At 37.0% G+C, this 19,452-nt stretch overlaps 1 protein-coding gene across 1 annotated transcript; it reads right to left on the bottom strand.

Annotated features, from left to right (window-relative positions):
• Positions 1–225: 225 nt before the first annotated feature.
• LOC136850850 (peroxisomal sarcosine oxidase-like) lies at positions 226–18,700 on the bottom strand. The gene is made up of 10 exons (XM_067124879.1): positions 18,548–18,700; positions 15,210–15,310; positions 11,085–11,236; positions 8,735–8,857; positions 8,276–8,360; positions 5,457–5,644; positions 4,889–5,021; positions 3,109–3,258; positions 1,524–1,599; positions 226–777 (listed from the first exon to the last, which is right to left on the bottom strand). The coding sequence occupies exons 1-10, from the start codon at positions 18,555–18,557 to the stop codon at positions 638–640; spliced, it is 1,158 nt and encodes a 385-aa protein (XP_066980980.1). The 5' UTR covers positions 18,558–18,700; the 3' UTR covers positions 226–637.
• Positions 18,701–19,452: the final 752 nt, after the last annotated feature.

Below are 19,452 nucleotides of genomic sequence, written 5' to 3'. Positions count from 1 at the left end.
CATCTCTCCTTTCCTGGTCTAAAAAGTAATTGAAATATGTTCGGATGAAGGGTGGCGCCCTTTCAACTCTCTCTCTCTCTCTCTCTCTCTCTCTCTCTCTCTCTCTCTCTCTCTCTCTATATCTATATATATATATATATATATATATATATATATATATATATATATATATATATATATATATATATATATATATATATATATATATATATATATATATATATATATATATATATATATATATATATATATATTCCTCTTCTCAAACATCAAGATTCATTTGCCTGAAGGGAAGCAACTGAATAAAAGAGAGTGCTTCGATTCCTCCATTGCATAATTGATTTGACGAAAGCAATATCAGATCACTTTCACATCTTCACTAGCAAAAATTGTCATTTGTAACAATCATGAGAAACTATAATAACAGATAATCAGATGTCTGATTTGAGAAGAGGGATTTTGGAGGAAAACATTGAGCCCGTTGTTCGGTGAATTTCAAAGATAAAAATAAGTGAAGAAGAATCTGTCACGGATCTAAAATTGATTAGGTCATTGCTCGGTGAATTTTAAAGATTAAAAATAAGCGAAGAGAAATCTGTCACGGATCTAAAATTAAAATTAGGCCAGAGAGAGCGTCCTAAATCTTCGAATCCTTAGGAGAAGGGTTTTTGGCGAACCTCGAAGCTAGGAAGGGGGTTCTGTCGTATATATCATCGCGGCCAAGGACCATTGCTGCGAGCATGTCTCCTACGGCTGGAGCTATCTGGAATCCTCTCCCTGGAGGGAAGAAGAAGAAGAAGAAGAGGCTTAGTATGTAGTAGATTAAGAATAAATGGCAAAAAAAAAAATGCTCGGATATGAAACTTCTGGGACAGTAGCTTTAAAAACTTTAAACTTTGGGACCTGTCGCCCACTGGCTGTCGGCCTAAGAAACAGGAGATCAGCGCCTGCCCTGTGAGCCTACAGAGGCTCAGGAGGACTTCAACTCTAACTTTAAACTTTATATGGAAATATGGCCCTTTTAATTCATATGATCTTTTAGTTAATAATAATTACATTTTTAGTTTTCTGTAAAAGAAAACTATTGTGGGGGCTTTGTCTGTCCGTCCGCATTTTTTTCTGTCCGCCCTCAGATCTTGGAAACTACTGAGGTTAGAGGGCTGCAAATTGCTATGTTGATCATCCAACCTCCAATCATCAAACATACCAAATTGCAGCCCTCTAGCCTCAGTAGTTTTTATTTTATTTAAGGTTAAAGTTAGCCAGGCAAAGCTATAGGATAGGCCACCACCGGCCCGTGGTTAAAGTTTCGTGGGCTGCGGCTCATATAGCATTAAATCGAGACTACCGAAAGATAGATCTGTTTTCGGTGGCCTTGATTATACACTGTAGCGGCTGTGCAGACAACTCGATTGCGCCGAAGAAACTTCTGCGTATTTTTTGCTTGTTTAACAAAGTTACGAGAAAGAGGGGAATTGTAACCAAAACCTCACAGTGAAAATTCACAGTAATTTTGAACATACCTGAAAATCCACAAGCGTACACGATATTTTTATGTTTGGGATGGTAGTCCAAGATGAAGTCTTCGTCCGGCGTCATCTGCAATGACAATAAAGTGTTACAAAATAAATAAATAAACAAACAAAACAACAAACAAATTAACAAACTCTGAAAGCGCATACCTCTACTAACATGACTCCGTAGAGTTGTAGTGCCGTCAGTGCACCTCATGCGGTGCACTGTAAGCATTACTCAAGGTTCTTTGCAGCGTTCCTTCGGCCCTCTAGCTGCAACCTCTTTCGTTCTTTTTACTGCACCTCCTCTCATATTCTCTTTCTTCCATCTTACTTTCCTCAGCCCTCTTTACAATTGATTCATATTGCAACTGCTTTGAGGTTTTCCTCCTGTTACATCTTTCAAACCTTCTACTGTCAATTTCCCTTTCAGCGCTGAATGACCTCATAGGCCCCAGTGCTTGGCCTTTGGCCTAAATTCTATATTCAGTTCAATTCAGTTCTACCAACATGGATGAGATGGAATGCTTTTGCTTAATAGACACAGCAAATGTTGTAGGTTTCTGGCGTAGGAAAAGGTGTCGTAATTGGAATGTGAAGTGGCTAAAGTTAATAAATGATACAAAATTCGTTGGTGAAAGTATAAAGAAATTGCTGACACTTGTGAAAGATTCTACGGTCATGTTTGCAACAGGAAGTTGAAAGTGAGTGTTCATAGAGTTAAAAGGGTAAGGAATGTTGGAAGAATGGAAAGTGGGTGATTCCATTAGTATTTTTGAATAAAAATAATACGTTATTGGAGTTTGAGAAAGTATGTGGCTTACAAAATAGTTGAAACATGGATGATACCAAGGTCTTTGTAATGATTTGTCATTTGTGAAATGATATGCAAGCTACCTATGTTTATGGAAATGTTGAATGAAGATGGAAAAATTGTTGCAGTTTGTTTAAGTGTGTTGTGTACATATGGATGAGATAGGGTAAGAAATGCAAATACAAAGATCCATTATCAAGTTAGCATAAAGGAAAAGATATCTCAGTATTTTTTTAATGTTTGGTCTTAGAGAGGAGGAAAATATTTTAAGGAGAAAAATGCTGATTGGATGGAGTGGAGGAGGTGCTGAAACAAAAGCCTCAGTATTTCAGGTAGCCCTAGACTGATTGCAGGTGAGTGGCACAGTGTAAGCGTGCTGCAGATGCAAGTTCTCTCACAACATATGGAGTGTAAGATTCTGTGGAAGCTTCTTGTGAAGAATTTCCTAACAGTTTCTTCTGTAGAGCCTTCTCTTAGAAATGAAATACATTAAATACAGTGCAAATCCCTACACTTACCTCACACGGCACACTGTAGGCATTACTAAAGGTTCTTCGCAGCGTCCCTTCCTAGAGCCCCCAGCTGCAACCCCTTTCGTTCCTTTTACTGTACCTCCATTCATATCTTTCTTCCACCTTCCAGACCTCCCAACAATCATTTCAAAGTGCTCAAGGTTTTTCCTGTTACACCTTCCAGACCGCTCACTTTCCAGCGCTGAATGACCTCATAGGTCCCAGCGCTTGGCCTAAACTCCACATTCCATTGCATTCCTACACTCACCGTATACATGCAAGACTCTTCAATGGACGGCTCAGGTTCGATCTGGGGGAAGAACTTCTGTAGGTAGTCGGAAACTTTCTCTTTCAAGTGACTCAGGTCAGCTTTCTCCCTCTCCTCTGGGCTGACTTCCACGCCTTCGTGAATTCCAAACTGGAAGGAGTTTTTAACGATGGGTTTAGCAAGTGCCAACATCCTATTGGTAACGATAATAGAAATAAAATGTTGATTATGATGGTGCTGACAGAAATTATGTGAAAATAGTCGATAATGAATAATTAAATGGCTGAATTGTGGGATGAATTAATAAGTGATTGGATTGTATGATGAATAAATGAATGACTGGGTTGTAAATTGAATAAATTACTGAATTTTAAAGTGAATGAATAAATGAGTTGGATAATGAATAATTAAATGACTGAATTGCAAATAGAATAAATTACTGAATTTTATAATGAATAAGTAAATGACAATTGGATAGAGAATAGATAAATGACTGAACTGTAAATTGAATAAATTACTGAATTTTATAATGAGTAAATAAATGACAGTTGGGTAATGAATAGATAATTAACTGAATTGCATAATGGATAAATAAATGACTGAATTATAAAAAGAATAATTTACTGAATTTTATAATGAATAAATAAATGACTGAATTGTAAAATAAATAAATACGTGACTGAACTCTATAACTGATAAATAATTGGCTGAATTGTTTAATAAATAAATACATGACTGAATTCTATAAATGATAAATAAATTACTAAATTGTATAATAAATAAATACATGACTGAATTCTATAATAGATAAATAAATGACTGAATTGCATAATAAATAAATACATGACTGAATTCTATAATTGATAAATAGCCTAAATGACTAAATTGTATAATAAATACATGACTGAATTCTATAACTGATAAATAAATTATTGAATTGTATAATAAATAATGACTGAATTCTATAACTGATAAATAAATGACTGAATTGTATAATAAATAAATACATGACTGAATTCTATAATTGATAAATAAATGATTGAATTGTATAATAAATAAATACATGACTGAATTCTATAACTGATAAATAAATAAATAAATGACTGAATTCTATAATTGATAAATAAATACATGATTCTGTAATAAGTAAATCATCTAATTCTATAATTGATAAATAAATGACTGTATAATAAATAAATAACGAATAAATAAATGACTGAATTGTATAACGAATAAATAAATGACTGAATTGTATTAGTATGCTTGATAATACATAAGAAAAGGTCGAAATACCAGAATAGACTAAAACTTATGACAGAATTAAGAGGGATGAGTATGTTGAAGACATAAGTTTTTACATAGAAGATGACTTTATACTCCAGTCTCTTACAATGAAACCGAAGTGTGCGTTAGAATATGTACATTGTAGAGGAACAAGTTAGGTTAAAAAGTCATCCACAAACATACAGATGCCCCTTCGGCCCCTAGCTGCAACCCCTTTCGTTTCTTTTACTTTATCTCCTTTCATATTCTCTTTCTTCCATCTTCCTTTCCACCCTCTCCTAACCTAACAGTTGATTCTTTAGTTTTCCTCCTGCAAACCTTTTTACTGTCAATTTCCATTTTGTGACCCCATAGGTTTTCTTTGGCCTAAATTCTCATTCTGTTACACCGTTTTAATGGTTTATATTATATATATATATATATATATATATATATATATATATATATATATATATATATATATATTTTCTTTAATATGTTATATATATATCTTTACCTTGATCAAACCAGGGTACTCCAACTCCGGCGTGGAGTAAAAGAAATGGTTGGGTATTGATAGGTCGTTGAGGTTACTCCGGGGAATATTCGTCTCCTTCAGTTTGTAGTACCATATTCCAGTTTTGAATGTCCTGTGAAGGGAAGAATGAGATTCAGGGCTCATCAGATAATCCTTCCAATGCAGATTAATGTAACTAGTTAAATCAATGAATGGGTAATTATATATGAAGTGTTAAAAGTACGTACACAGTTATCCAGACTAATATAGACGCGCTGGTCAGAACAAGTCAAATTTATAATCTTAAGGGATAATCAGATATTTCTTGCAATGCAGATTAATGTAACTAGTTATATCAATGAATGGGTAATTATATTTTAAGTATTAAAGGTACGTACACAATTATCAAGACCAATAGACTAGACACGCTGGTATCGCTAGTCAGAACAAGCCGAATTGATTACACCCCACACGGGGAACCCAACACCAAGATTAGCCTAGTCACAAACCAACATTAAGCTGAACACCCAATAATTGGCCTCTGCACAGATGCCTCGGTAGTACTAACTTGAGAGGAAGGTGTATTCCAAGCGGAGACAGGGCCTGGTCAGCCCACGGCCCGGGACACAGGACCAGGGAACGGCATTTGATCGCGCCCTTTGGTCCAACCACTCGCACCCAGTCCCCTGCCTCCGCCTCGATCGCCTTTACCGGCCAGGCGTCCAGAATCACCCCTCCGTGCTTCTCGACTAGTGTCTGGAAAGAATGACCGAGGAATTATTCAAGAATATTGAATTATTCACTCAGGAAAAGGGAATTATCAGAGGAGGATGAACGCTTAGCGAGCGTGATGATTATATAGGTATAATCATATGATAGTCACCGTGAATGAAACCCAATTTTTACCTTAAAAAAAAAATTGATTTGTTGCTTTTGTTCATGCAAACAAATGGGACAACATTTGAGTTTAGAGTTGCCTTTTTAAGGATTATATTTTGAACTGATAGTTGTACAATAATATCCATGCAATCTGATTTTTTAAGAATTAAAAAAAAAAAACTATTTAGAATGTGATCAACTCTGATCCATTATGAACAATCAAATGCTAATTTCACATATCTTTTATTTGGGAAGGAGGGTATTCAAAATATGATAGAAATGTATAGAGAAAACGGCCATCATATAAATGCTGTAGTATTTGGATACAAAAATAGGGACTATCCTAGTTCGATATATTCTGTTGGGAATATGATGAAGTGCGCTTCTGATTAACACTTATGATAACGAAACCCTTCTGTGATCTGCAAGAATGAGCGAGAGAAAGACATTCCATTTTGGATATTCCTGATTTGGTATCAGGATGGTTTCTCAAAATTTTTTACTTATAGGTTACGGCCACTAATGAGTGTTTAGTTTAGTTTCTCATTAGCGTTGGGTAGAAAACGGCTTTTATTTTTTAGTAAAAGCATGTTAAATACGATTAATTTTAGGGGACACCATAAGATTTTTTATGATCATAATTGGGGCAGTGAAATATGAATAATATATCCTCTCTCTCTCTCTCTCTCTCTCTCTCTCTCTCTCTCTCTCTCTCTCTCTCTCTCTCTCTCTCTCCCCTGAGGGATGCTCGGTGGACGGCTGCCTTAGAGGGTAGACAAGGGCACGGAATGCAAGGTGATCCAAGTGGAATTCGATAGTCACGTACGCCATTAGGACGAAAGGGACAAGACATGATCAATTATTATATATATATATATATATATATATATATATATATATATATATATATATATATATATATATAATGATTATATGTATATATATATAAATTTATATGTGTATGTTTATGTCCAGTATATATATGTGTGTTTGTGTGGAATTACTGCTCATCCGAACGTTTACAATTGCAAATTTGTTTTGTGTTGAAACCCAGTAGTAAAAATTTCATTTTGTTTCCCAAAAATCATCGAATTGTTTTATGACCTTTTCATTCTTAAATTCTTAAGTTCCTCTTTGTCCTCTGTGAATGTAATCAAGTTTAGGCATATATATATATATACATATATAACATATATATGTGTTTTTTTGTGTGTAATATACAGATATAAACCCTCTCGCTCATGTGATGTACATAAGAAGAACAACAATGTTCCCCCACACCGTTTCCGCACGGGTATCAAATTACAGAATGCTTGCCCTCAGCCTAGTCGCTGACCACTACTCCCAACTGGTATTTGCCCTGAGGTCACAAAAATAATCACGTATCTCTTTTATGCATGAGGCCTGCGTAGGCCTATTTCTTTCTATTCTCCTAATTGGTTGGTAAAAAAGAGAAGAATTTAGTTGTCACTTCTCCCATATACGATAAAGTTCGTATGTAGAATAATGTCTTCTTGAATTTGATAAGTCTTTTGTGTAATTCTGAAATTACCTTTTAATTTTATTCCCTGCTATTAAGTAAATTTATATTAATATTCGCTGTTCTAAGTCACTTTATATTAATATTCGCTGCTACTAAGTCACTTTCTAATATTAACTCCCATTAAGTAACTTTATACTAATATCCACTGCTAATAAGTAGATTTATACTAATACACGCTGCTATCAAGTAATTTTATTTTAATATTCGGTTTTATTAAGTCACTTTGTAGAGGGCGAGTAACGAGACAATACAGTCAACGATAAACCGTAAAAGTTGTGGAAAATAGTTGAAAACGGTCAATAAAGTACGAGAAACCGTCACTCGACTACCTTACGTGATTGCGGATGAATCCTTGCCAATATGTGCTTCATTCGATTAAGAGGATAGTGACAGTATTCGTTAGTACCAGTTCTGGTTAACTGAAGTGAGCTAATACCCCGAGTGGTATTGATTAGACCTATAATAGATTTATCTGCTAGTTTGCGTGTTCCGAGAAGTGAGGAAATGGCCAGTATGGCCAGCGCTATTGTGTGTGTGTGTGTGTGTGTGTGAGAGAGAGAGAGAGAGAGAGAGAGAGAGAGAGAATTCTTCATCTTATTCTTTGTGTGTTAAAGGCTACTAGTCTACATGTTCGTAGGAGTGAGGACATGGACAATACATCCAGCATCATTGTGACGGAAATGAGAGAGAGAGAGAGAAAGAGAAAAAACTCAAGTTTTAGAGTTACTAAAGCTCAGCTTATAGGCTAAGCGCGTATGATAGAAAACGGGAACTTTTAAGGAAGGGATATGGGTCTAGCGGGTCTCACAAACACTTAAGATTGTAGTAAGAGAGTAAAATGAAAACTGTGAGGCGCATATTTAGACACTAAACTACTAATGATAATATTGATAAGTATGCAGTGTTGCAGCTGTTGAAGATATATGATTTACAATAAAAACAGATGAAAAATAAAGTCGCATTACCTGAGCTGCCGTGACGCACTTGTTCGCTATCAACACGAGTCCTGAGTCGTCTGCGACAGCAAAACGATCGCTAGGGAAAGTTGCCCTGTCGGGAAAAAGATATAATGATAAATATATATATATATATATATATATATAGAGAGAGAGAGAGAGAGAGAGAGAGAGAGAGAGAGGTTGTAGATTGTTTGCACATTAGTTTAATTATTAATTCCTTTAGCTAAGCGGGAAGAATTCATGATGTAAATACTGATTTTTCCCAAATTTTTCCGACCACAAATTAAATGGAAAAGATAATTAACAAAGGAAGAAAATTCACGCCTGTGTGTGTGTGTGTGTGTGTATGTTGGTGGGTGGTTATTTTAGCGCGCTTCAGTCACGTCTTTCTGTGGGGTGTGTACGTTGGTGGACGGTTATATTGGCGCGCTTCTGTAAGTAAACAAATATCTCGAACTCTCTTACTTGTAATCACTGTTCAGTCTATCGACGTCAATCCATCTGGGGCGTATTCCGGCATTTTCCATCCTTTGAGCCTTTGCTTTCAAGACATCTTGGTCTGTGCTGACGGATAGAAGTGGCGCATATCTGGATTGAGTGAAAGAAAGAAACAATACCATACTTTCACTTGTCACCTGGGGTTTTGGAAGCAAGTAAATTTGGGAATTTATGTTTTTGATCGTCCGTGTTCGTAGTAAGTCGTGCTTATCAGAAATATTTGCTTAAAGATTAGTGTTATTTTCTTATAGGTGAAAATTATGACAGTAAAAATGGTATATAAATAACACCGAGTCAAAATAATGCATGATAGGACCGATTTAAACTTAATAATAAACCAGTAGATAGTGTATCGAACTTCGCAAAGTTTTGTAAGAGAATTTCTTAACTAACATCCTCACAATCATGGCTGAATAAACGTTACTTAACCCCTTGACTGGGCAAACCTTAAGGTTGGTCAATTAAATTTTTCTTTTTTAAATTACCTAAATTCGCTTTCCCCGTTTTTTGACTATCTATATATTTATCTATATCTATCTGTGTGTCTATATATATATATATATATATATATATATATATATATATATATATATATATATATATATTACCATGCGAAAGTTTCTTCATAGCATCGCGTGACAGCGAAGTTGACATTACTCTTCCGGTAACGACACTTCGTATTGAGATGTTCCAACAACTTTGCACGGTTTGTTTCCCATGGCTGGTCATACGAGTTAAGACTTTCCACGGTCCAATGATGCTTTGATGAGATACATATTTGTCATTTTACCCACTCTGTTTCTCCGGGGCACTCGGAATAAGTGCTGTCTATCTTTGAAGACTACCGTTTTTATCTCCGAGGCACTTCACAGAAGTGAAATTATCTTGCCGTAAGTGTTGTTATCGCTTAAGCTCTAACGAAAAACATCTTTGTTTTTGTAACGTCTGTTATTGTGAGTATTGCTTCTCTCGTCATTCGGAGTATTGCTTCTCTTTGCAGGACTTTCATCGTTTTTCCTCGTAAGTTTTCATTTACATGCAGTGCCACTGTCTCCGTTTTATCAGTTCCGTGATGCTGTAGTTTCTTACTCTACACACACACACAGAGACACAAACACACGTAACGCACTGTTAGTTGGACTATACAACGGAAATGCGATGTACGCAAGATATCCCAGACTGAGTGACGCACACGAGGCATCCTGAAACGATTAATCTTGTAAATTCAGTGTCCTTAGGCATCCACACGTACCTGTATCATCTATGAATAGACTTCATAGATTGTTAATATTAAGCTGTTTCCCCTAGCAGGGGTTGGTCTCAGGGGGAAAAAAAACACAGCAGTCACTGAGTCCTGATGCACCGTAGGCATTACTTAAGGTTCTTTGCAGCGTCCCTTCGGCCCCTAGCTTTAATCATTCCTTTTTACTGTGCTTCCGTTCATATTCGCTTTCTTCCATCTGACTTTCCACATAGTGCAACTGCGAGGTTTGCTCTCCTGTTACACCTTTTCAAACCTTCTTACTGTCAATTTCCCTTTCAGCGTTGAAGGGCCTCATAGATCCCAGAGTTTGACCTAAACTCTATATCCTATTCTGTTCTTTAAACCGCTGCATACACACAAATAGGCTCTCATCATCAGCAGCACGTTGACTCCCCATGACTTGCTTTGCGCTTCTTAGCGCAAAGAGTTCAGAGTTACTCCCTATTCAGGAGAAGCGTGGTTTTACCGGTCGAAGGCAGAATCCTGACTGACAGGCTTCCGTCCTCTTTCTCCGAGAGAACGAATGTTAATCCGGTATGTACCCACCTACCCGTCACCTCCGAGGTGTTAGTACTAAACGTGGCGGAAGCTCAGTGGGACGTCGTGTTTAGTACTAGCCCCTCGGGGATCAAAGATATCGCTTATTAATATGTAGAAATATATAGAAATTTGTTTATATAATACTTTAATACCCAAGAGAACGCCCATAGGGTTGTGGACGCCCTCTCAATGGATCGTTTCATTCCCAATTTTCTTTTTCACCATAATTATTTATTATTATTTCAGAAGATGAAACCTATTCACACGGAACATGCACACCAAAGGGGCCATTGACTTGAAATTCAAGCTTCCACAGAATGTTGGTTTGAACCTCCCACCCACCGCAGCAGTTTCCACACTGCAGCGGTAACTGATCATGATACAGAACCAGTGATTTTTCATCGCCCTGGGGGAGACGCGAACCCGCCATATCTCAGTGGCCTGCCACGACACTAACCACAATACCAGCGGACCAGCTAACACAAATACAAATACACTGGAGAATTCACTGACCTGGCTCCCTTTGTGGTTGCTGCTGCAAGAATCTTCAGCCATTTCTTTTCGCCATGGCTGACTAACTGACCCATGAATGGAGCACTGTAGTCGGAGAGACCCGTGATGCGGCTGTGGCCGCTGCTGCTGCCTCGGGTGTGGGGTATGGGAAACTGTAAGCATAAGAATTCCGGATTTTACTGAATCCATGTTTTGTAAATAGGAAATGGACAGAGTTTTCTAGCTACAGGGAAAACACAAAAGTTATGAATGGGAGTAAATGGACTGATTGTTACCGAATTGAAAGCAACATGTTCCAGTCTTAGCTACGCAGTCTCATTAAAATCCTTACAAGGCTCTCTCTCTCTCTCTCTCTCTACATAAGTTGAGAGCAGTTTCTGATGACTAGACCCATGACAGCCTTACGTGTTATCTCTCTCTCTCTCTCTCTCTCCATACTTAGTTCATAGCAGTTTCTGATGACTAGGCCCATGACAACCTTACGTGTTCTCTCTCTCTCTTCCTACATAAGTTCAAAGCGGTTTCTGATGACTGGGCCCTTGACAACCTTACGTGTTCTCTCTCTCTCTTCCTACGTAGTTCAAAGCGGGTTCTGATGACGAGGTCCTGACAGCCTCATGGAGTTACGAGTTGAAGGGCGCATTTGAAATTACATTATTTGAGTGGTATATTTAACCTTACCCACAGGTGAACATAATAGGGATAAAGGAAAGGGTTTATTTTTTATTGTGCTGTTGTTATTAACAGTGCTTCATTACCAAGGGGGGAAACCAGCTCCCACGTAATGTTTTCGAAGCCTTGGGTTTTTCCTCTCACTTCTTTACAAACAAATGATAACACTTTTTGTTACTGCAGAACGTCCGGAATTCGTAATGGTGAGTTATTTTCCCTGGGAGGTTCTCTGGAAGTTAACTAACTTTTCCAAATTTCTGCTCCTTTATTTTAGTTTACATGATTTAGTGTTCTTATAAGCCACCAGTTATTTTCCCATAATGATGCTGTAATTACACAAATAAATAATTGAGCAATTAATTTGTGGCTCAAGTTTTACTGCTGCCACGGGCTATGAATTAAGATTTTTCAGCTATACGATTGTAACTTTGTAAACAAACATGTAGAATTTGTTATTCTTTTCTTTCTTAATAAGTGGGGGTCTCGTCTTTCAATATTTCCCTTTACTCGTCTTTCTTCTTCCTATTGAACACCTTAATATTCTTTGGAAGCTTGAATTTCAAGTCAGTGGCCCCTGTGGTGGGCTTGTTCCATATGAATATATAGCTTTGATCCCAATAATAATAATAATTTGTTAATATATGCAAACTATATTTTGTTTGTAGCTTTGAAATCATCCGACCTAATCATTACAAGGCCGAAATATTCAACTAGCGAGTACCCAGGTATCAATCGACCATTGGGAACCAGAAATGCGTAATCGAGAACCGGTTCCTCTGAGCGAGGTCCTTGGTTCCCCACGGCTGGGATCGTACTAGTAGTCCCCGACTGACTCCCTACCCGGCGGCAGACATGCAGACGGTCACGTGATATCCGTGACAAGATGATCCCCTCCCTTCCGTTCTCACTTTTTTTTTCATTATTTAGACAACGGACCTTGGAGTAAAACGCTAAGATTATTTAAAGGGAAACTGTTTCTCAAAGACTTGTGTCTTCGTGTCTTCGTCGCTTCGAAACCAGGATTCTTTTTGCTAAAAATAGTGATACCGGTACCTATAGAAATGCTAACTTTCTGTGCTTCATTTGCTGTTACTCAGGCTTACCACATTCGGGTGAGAATCAATAGGATATCCAAGGCTAGTCTTTCTTTATGATATGACAAAGCTGAACATAATACTATTCTTGCATTTCAGTATATTTTTATCTGTTTGTTAAATAAAGTTTTCTTTTCTTTTAAATAAGTGAGTGGATCTCTTCTTTTTTGTATTGAGACTTTATTTCCAAACTTACTTCTTCCTATTGAACACCTTAATATTCTTTACAGCTTGAAATTCATGTGTGTGATGAAATCTATGGCATAATTTTTTCAAAACATCCAATGGCTCTCTAGAATTGTCGCTTGATATTTCTAAATATGAATAGGTTTCCTCTTCAAAATAATAATAATAATAATAATAATAATAATAATAATAACAAAGTCGTTAATAATAATAATAATAATAATAATAAATATTCTATTAATATATAGCGAGTTAAAAGGTATATGAACCTACGTATCAGTTTTTTAATGTTGTAGTGAGTTTGGTTGTCATATTTTTCAACCGGTTCCAAATGTCTTCATGAACGAAAGGCCATTCTTTTTGAAGTGCTATTTACATTAAGAAAGGCCTTCATTTATTTACCCAGGCTTACCACATTCGGGTGAGAATCAGTAGGATATGAGCCCTTTCTTTATGATAGCCAGGTGAATTTTACTGTTCTTTTCAGTACATTTTTGCTCTGCTTGAGCAAGTTTTTCTTTTCTTTTTAAATAAGTGCCAGGATATGGCTTCTTTTAATCTAGCAACAATAGCTTACCTTACCATTTTGTTCTTGAGCGGTTTATTGGTAGGCCCTTTTGTTCTGAGACTGAATGAACACGCTTTGTTCTGAGACTGAATGAACACGTTTTTGTTCTGAGACTGAATGAACAATAATAATAATTGTTCTGAGACTGAATGGACACGCATTTGTTCTGAGACTGAATGGACACTCTTTGTTCAGAGACTAAATGAACACGCTTTGCTATTTCATTGAGACTGAATGGGAACACATTTTGTTCTGAGACTGAAATGGAACATGAATTTTTTGCTCTGGGACTGAATGAACATGCTTTGCTCTGAGACTGAATGAACATGCATTTTGTTCTGAGACTGTTTATTGAACACGCTTTTGTTCTGAGACTGAATGAACACGCTTTGTTCTGAGACTGAATGAACACGCTTTGTTCTGAGACTGAATGAACACGCTTTGTTCTGAGACTGAATGAACACGCTTTGTTCTGAGACTGAATGAACACGCTTTGTTCTGGGACTGAATGAACATGCTTTGTTCTGAGACTGAATGAACATGCTTTGTTCTGAGACTGAATGAACACGCTTTGCTCTGAGACTGAATGAACACGCTTTGTTCTGAGACTGAATGAACACGCTTTGTTCTGGGACTGAATGAACATGCTTTGTTCTGAGACTGAATGAACACGCTTTGCTCTGAGACTGAATGAACACGCTTTGTTCTGAGACTGAATGAACACGCTTTGTTCTGGGACTGAATGAAAATGCTTTGTTCTGAGACTGAATGAACATGCTTTGTTCTGAGACTGAATGAACACGCTTTGCTCTGAGACTGAATGAACACGCTTTGTTCTGAGACTGAATGAACATGCTTTGTTCTGGGACTGAATGGACACGCTTTGTTCTGAGACTGAATGAACAGAAGATTAATTTTATATGGTTCAAATTATATAGATTTTTTTGTACCTTTGAGATATTCTATTTTAATAACCGGATGTTATCATACTGGAGAGGGCCTTGACAACAGAATAAGAGTGTCGTCGCCAATTTAATTTAAACCCTTAAAAAGGTCGCAGAATGGAAAGACTGTGGGTATATGCTCTACGCATATTTCGTTTAAAAAAACACGAAATAGTATTATGTAAAGGACCTTGGAATGAGAGACCTAAAAATATCAGAGTATTTGAATACCCATTTTGAAATACAGTATCTGTGAAGAAGCAGAGCAAAGAGAGAGAGAGAGAGAGAGAGAGAGAGAGAGAGAGAAATTCGTTTTGTGATTCAAGATCAGAAACAGAGAGAGAGAGATTCGTGTTGTGATTCAAGATCAGGAACTTGGAGAGAGAGAGAGAGAGAGAGAGAGAGAGAGAGAGAGAGAGAGAGAGAGAGAGAGAGATTCGTGCTGTGAATAAAGTCTGAAACAGAGAAAGAGTGATTCGTGTTGTGATTCAAGAACAGAAAGAGAGAGGGAGAGAAAGATTCGTGTTGTGGTTCAAGAACAGAAACACACACACAGATTCGTGCTGTGATTCAAGAACAGAAACAGAGAGAGAGAGAGAGAGATTCGTGCTGTGACTCAACAACAGAAACATCTCTCCCCCAAAAACCGAAATGTGCCTACCTGTTCGAGCAGCACGGTTGATTTGCCAGCTTCAGCTAAGCTGTAGGCAGTGCAGCTTCCCATGACCCCTCCTCCAACGACACACACCTCAAACTCTTCCACTGGGGATAAACAAAAAAAAACAACTGAATCAGTATAAAAGACAACAGCTTCCATAAATGGGTCAAGGAATAAAGACATAGAATTGAAAGTTCGAGGAATAAAGACATAGAATTTAAATAACTTCTTAGACATAAACATTCTGCCCCTTCACGAAATGAAATGGAATATAAAATTTAGGCCAAAGGCCAAGCATTGGGACCTATGAGGTCATTCAGCTATTAAAGGGAAATTGAGAGTAAAAATGTTCTAAATGTGTAACAGGAGGAAGCCTCGCAGTTGCACTGTGAAGCAATTGTTAGGAGAGGTGGAAAGTATGATGGAAGTAAGAGAATACGAACGGAGTTACAGTAAAAGGAATGAAAGGGATTGCAGCTAGAGGTCGAAGGACCCCCCAACCCCCGCCACGGGGTTTATACCGGTATCAGAAGGTAGATAAACGTAGCCTAAACTTCGCGTCTGCATAGAACCTTCTTCAGCGAAAAACAATTCATATAATAGATTTTAACTTATCTATTTTAAGTAACTTTACGATATGATAACACATGGATGGCACGATTTGAAGTAACTTTACGATAACACATGGAAAGCACATTTGGTGCATTAAATTTTATGGCCTTTTACAAGTGCGTGCTAAGGGTCGTGCTGTTGTATGATAAGCGAGAAACTCGAACACTGACCCGCATGCGTGTAGCGCTGAAAGTTTTAACTTGTGATCATTTGCTTGCCTTTGTTGATCAGTTTACTCAATTTACTAAACGCTTGAACTTTAATTTCTTGGTCCTTAGGTTCTGTTTGACTTCGTGATAGTTTGCATGCAGATATCAAGTTACGCCTAGGCCTAATATCCGCTGGGAGAATGAACCAGAAAGAATTATTTTTTTTTTTTTAATGAAATTTTTCGTACGTCAGTGTTTACTTGAATACAATTTTCAGGCCAACTTTGAAATGAACTCATTTTGTACTCATTTTTCGTTCCCAACCACTTTGTTCTTTATCAGCGAGATAACATTATGCCGGTTCGTTCATCAGCCGTTTGAATCGGAACGTCAAACGGCTAATTGTTTTTACACGAGGAATGACCGTTGTCACTTTGAGTAGAGAGCTAGCGTAGCAGTCGATCTCAGTCACAGTGACTAATGCCTTATTTTTATTTTCCTGAGAACGAAAGCATCGTTTTATGTTACTTTTTTTTTTCTCTCTCTCTCCCGGGTTTTTTGTACTAGACTTCAAAAACAGAGTTTGCCGGTCGTGGCAAGAGAAGTCTACCGTCAGCTGTGGTCTGGAGTAGGGTGGGGTTGGGGGGTGTGATATGGCGCCTTTACGGGATTGGGACTAGGATTGGCCAGGATTTTGAGATTGTAACTTCATCTGTTGCGTCCATAGGCATATAGACTAAGACTCTCACCTTCTGAGTCATGCCTCTCACTCACTCATTATATATATATATATATATATATATATATATATATATATATATATATATATATATATATATATATATATATATATATATATATATATATAGTCTTTATTTTCTACATTTTGGCATTTTTATGGGCTCCTTGTATTTGATGGAATTCTGTTTTAACTGAAAATATTTCAGTCATACATACACACACACACACACACATATACATATATATATATATATATATATATATATATATATATATATATATATATGTGTATATATATGACTGAAATATTTTCTGTTAAAACAATTCCACATTTTATATATATTTTATATATATGACTGTGAAATATTTTCTTTTAAAACAGAATGCTATCAAATATAAGAAGTCATGAAAATGCCAAAATGTGGAAAATATAAAACCATATTTCAGAGACCACACTGTCTCTCTCCTCAGTTTGGTCTCTGAATTATAGCCTTTATTTCCCACATTTTGGCGTTTTTTTATGGCCGCTCAGGACACTAACAGTGTCTCCAGGCAAAAGAGCACGTAGTGAAGAGTTATTACGTGAGGATGTGATCCCCGGTTGGTAAATAACCTCTGCCCTCAACACCAACAGAACTGACATTTTTTTATTGCTGAACGATGACAGGGAGTGAAAAGATTGTATTCTCAAGGCCCTCTGTGGTTTGGAAGTCACCAACTAAACGAGCATGCAAGGAAATGCATCCCCTAACCCCATATTCCTATTCATGCATTCATTTTCTCCTTATCTGCTGTTTCACAGTTAATTTATTTTTCATGCAATGGTTGCGGAGTGTACATGATGATAAGGTCATGTTTAAACCAAGTGCCAATAAAAAGATTGAAGAGGGAGAATGCACACCAAAAAATGGTGAAATATCAGGCGGAATTAACCAGCGCTGTCATCTTTATCAATATACGTTGCTGGAATTAAAAGAACCAGTCAAACGCTGAGCAGCTGAAACCTTAGAAAACTCTTTGACAATTGTGACGATCGTCAACCTGTGGTTAGCAGGTGCTTCCCAGACGGCTCATGAAGCATTACTGAATCTTTTTACACGGTGTCCCCCCCTAGTTAGATGCAGTCATAACTTAGTTAAGAAATAGGTATCAACTCACCGGCCACACTTATGAAAATATATGTATATAGAATGGCTTCCCACCAACACAACCGTGCCTTACGACAAAAACAAAATAAAAAAAAAAAACTGAAACATCCAGTGTCTTGAAGTGCATAAAGTTGAAAGTCATTATTTACAAAGGAAAGTTTCATCGACAAAAGGAACCCAGGAAGATGAATGTCAGTATGAAATTTGAATACAATGTTTATGATATATACAAAATAATGCTAGTCACAGTCCTATTGATATATAGATTCCACGTTCGGCGTTTGGTTCAAATGGTGCAATTGATTTGAGAGGTCACCAACGCCGTCAAATGATTCTGCCGTTTGGAAAAATTATGGTATTAAGTCATTTTTTCGCCTGAAGTTGCTTCGCTAGTCAGTTTACGTTCTGTATTAAATAGATAATTGCTTTCCACGTTGGGAGACTGTGCGCTATTGAAAGCAATCGGTCAGCGTATGAAATATCATCACTTATTCCAATTTCCAAGTGCGTACTCTATTCTGACAGATTAGATCATTCACGAAATGCTGGGAAGTCAGCGGGAGAGAATTGTCTGCGATACCTAACTTAACTAAATTTCTAATAGGTGTAGATTGTATCCACATTAATCCAGGGACAATGAATATAACATAACAAACAAATAGATTCGTTTATGAACAAGACTACATCCTACCGTTGTCCATGGTGAGCAGTTAAGATGATACACGTTCACTGTAGTCACTGAAAGAAACTGCAAGGCTCGTTGGCAGATTCTAGTCTCACCGAGTCTCGTGTGTCGTGTTGTATTGATGACGCAAAGCCGTTTTTTGTTTTGTTTTTCTTAGCTGTTGTATTAAATGGATTTGTATGAATAACATTACCTGTAACCGCTATTTATACCGATTAAGTATTCGGTTAATTTTAGCTATAGAAATCGGGGTTCTCTTGCTCCAGTTTAACTCATTCTTTTTATTACAATTTGGCAACAGCACGAGTGTACCCGACCCACGTTATTTTCTCAGTATTTTTCGTCATTTTTCAAGGATTTCTAACAAAGGGCGCTAAGGAAACTTCGCAAGAATACTTCTTTACTTCACGTGATGCGCTATTCAGTCACTTCTCACAGGAGACTGAAAGAGGTTCGACTGTCTCTTAATTTCATATAAGACCAAGGAACCATAAAGTTAGAACTTAAGAACGATGATGTTGAAATACTTTGCTTACCAAGAATGCTAAGAATAGGTCTGAGATTCTTTGTACTAGCGGACAACAAACAGCAATGATAATATACAAATTCTTGCATCTCATGTGGCTGATTCACAAGATTAAGTCATTTCATTTAGTTGTGGGTTTCGAAGATAAATTCATGTCTTTTCGAAGAGAGGAAATCATTGTTGTCAGTAGAGATCAGTGAACTAATATTATTTTTGGATGAACGTTAAAGATGAGAAGAGGAATTACTGGAGATTAGGAGCTGATAATACTTGAGTGAGATCAAGTAAAAATGAAATGCAGATTAAACTGGAATAAGGAAAGCTTATAGAATGTAATTTGACTAAGCAGAGCGAATGGGTGTTTTGGAGGTGATTTTACCCCAGG

Source organism: Macrobrachium rosenbergii, chromosome 22 (assembly GCF_040412425.1).
Source record: "Macrobrachium rosenbergii isolate ZJJX-2024 chromosome 22, ASM4041242v1, whole genome shotgun sequence".
In the NCBI taxonomy this organism is placed as follows: Eukaryota; Metazoa; Arthropoda; class Malacostraca; order Decapoda; family Palaemonidae; genus Macrobrachium; species Macrobrachium rosenbergii.
This window is presented reverse-complemented; position numbering and strand designations above follow the sequence as displayed.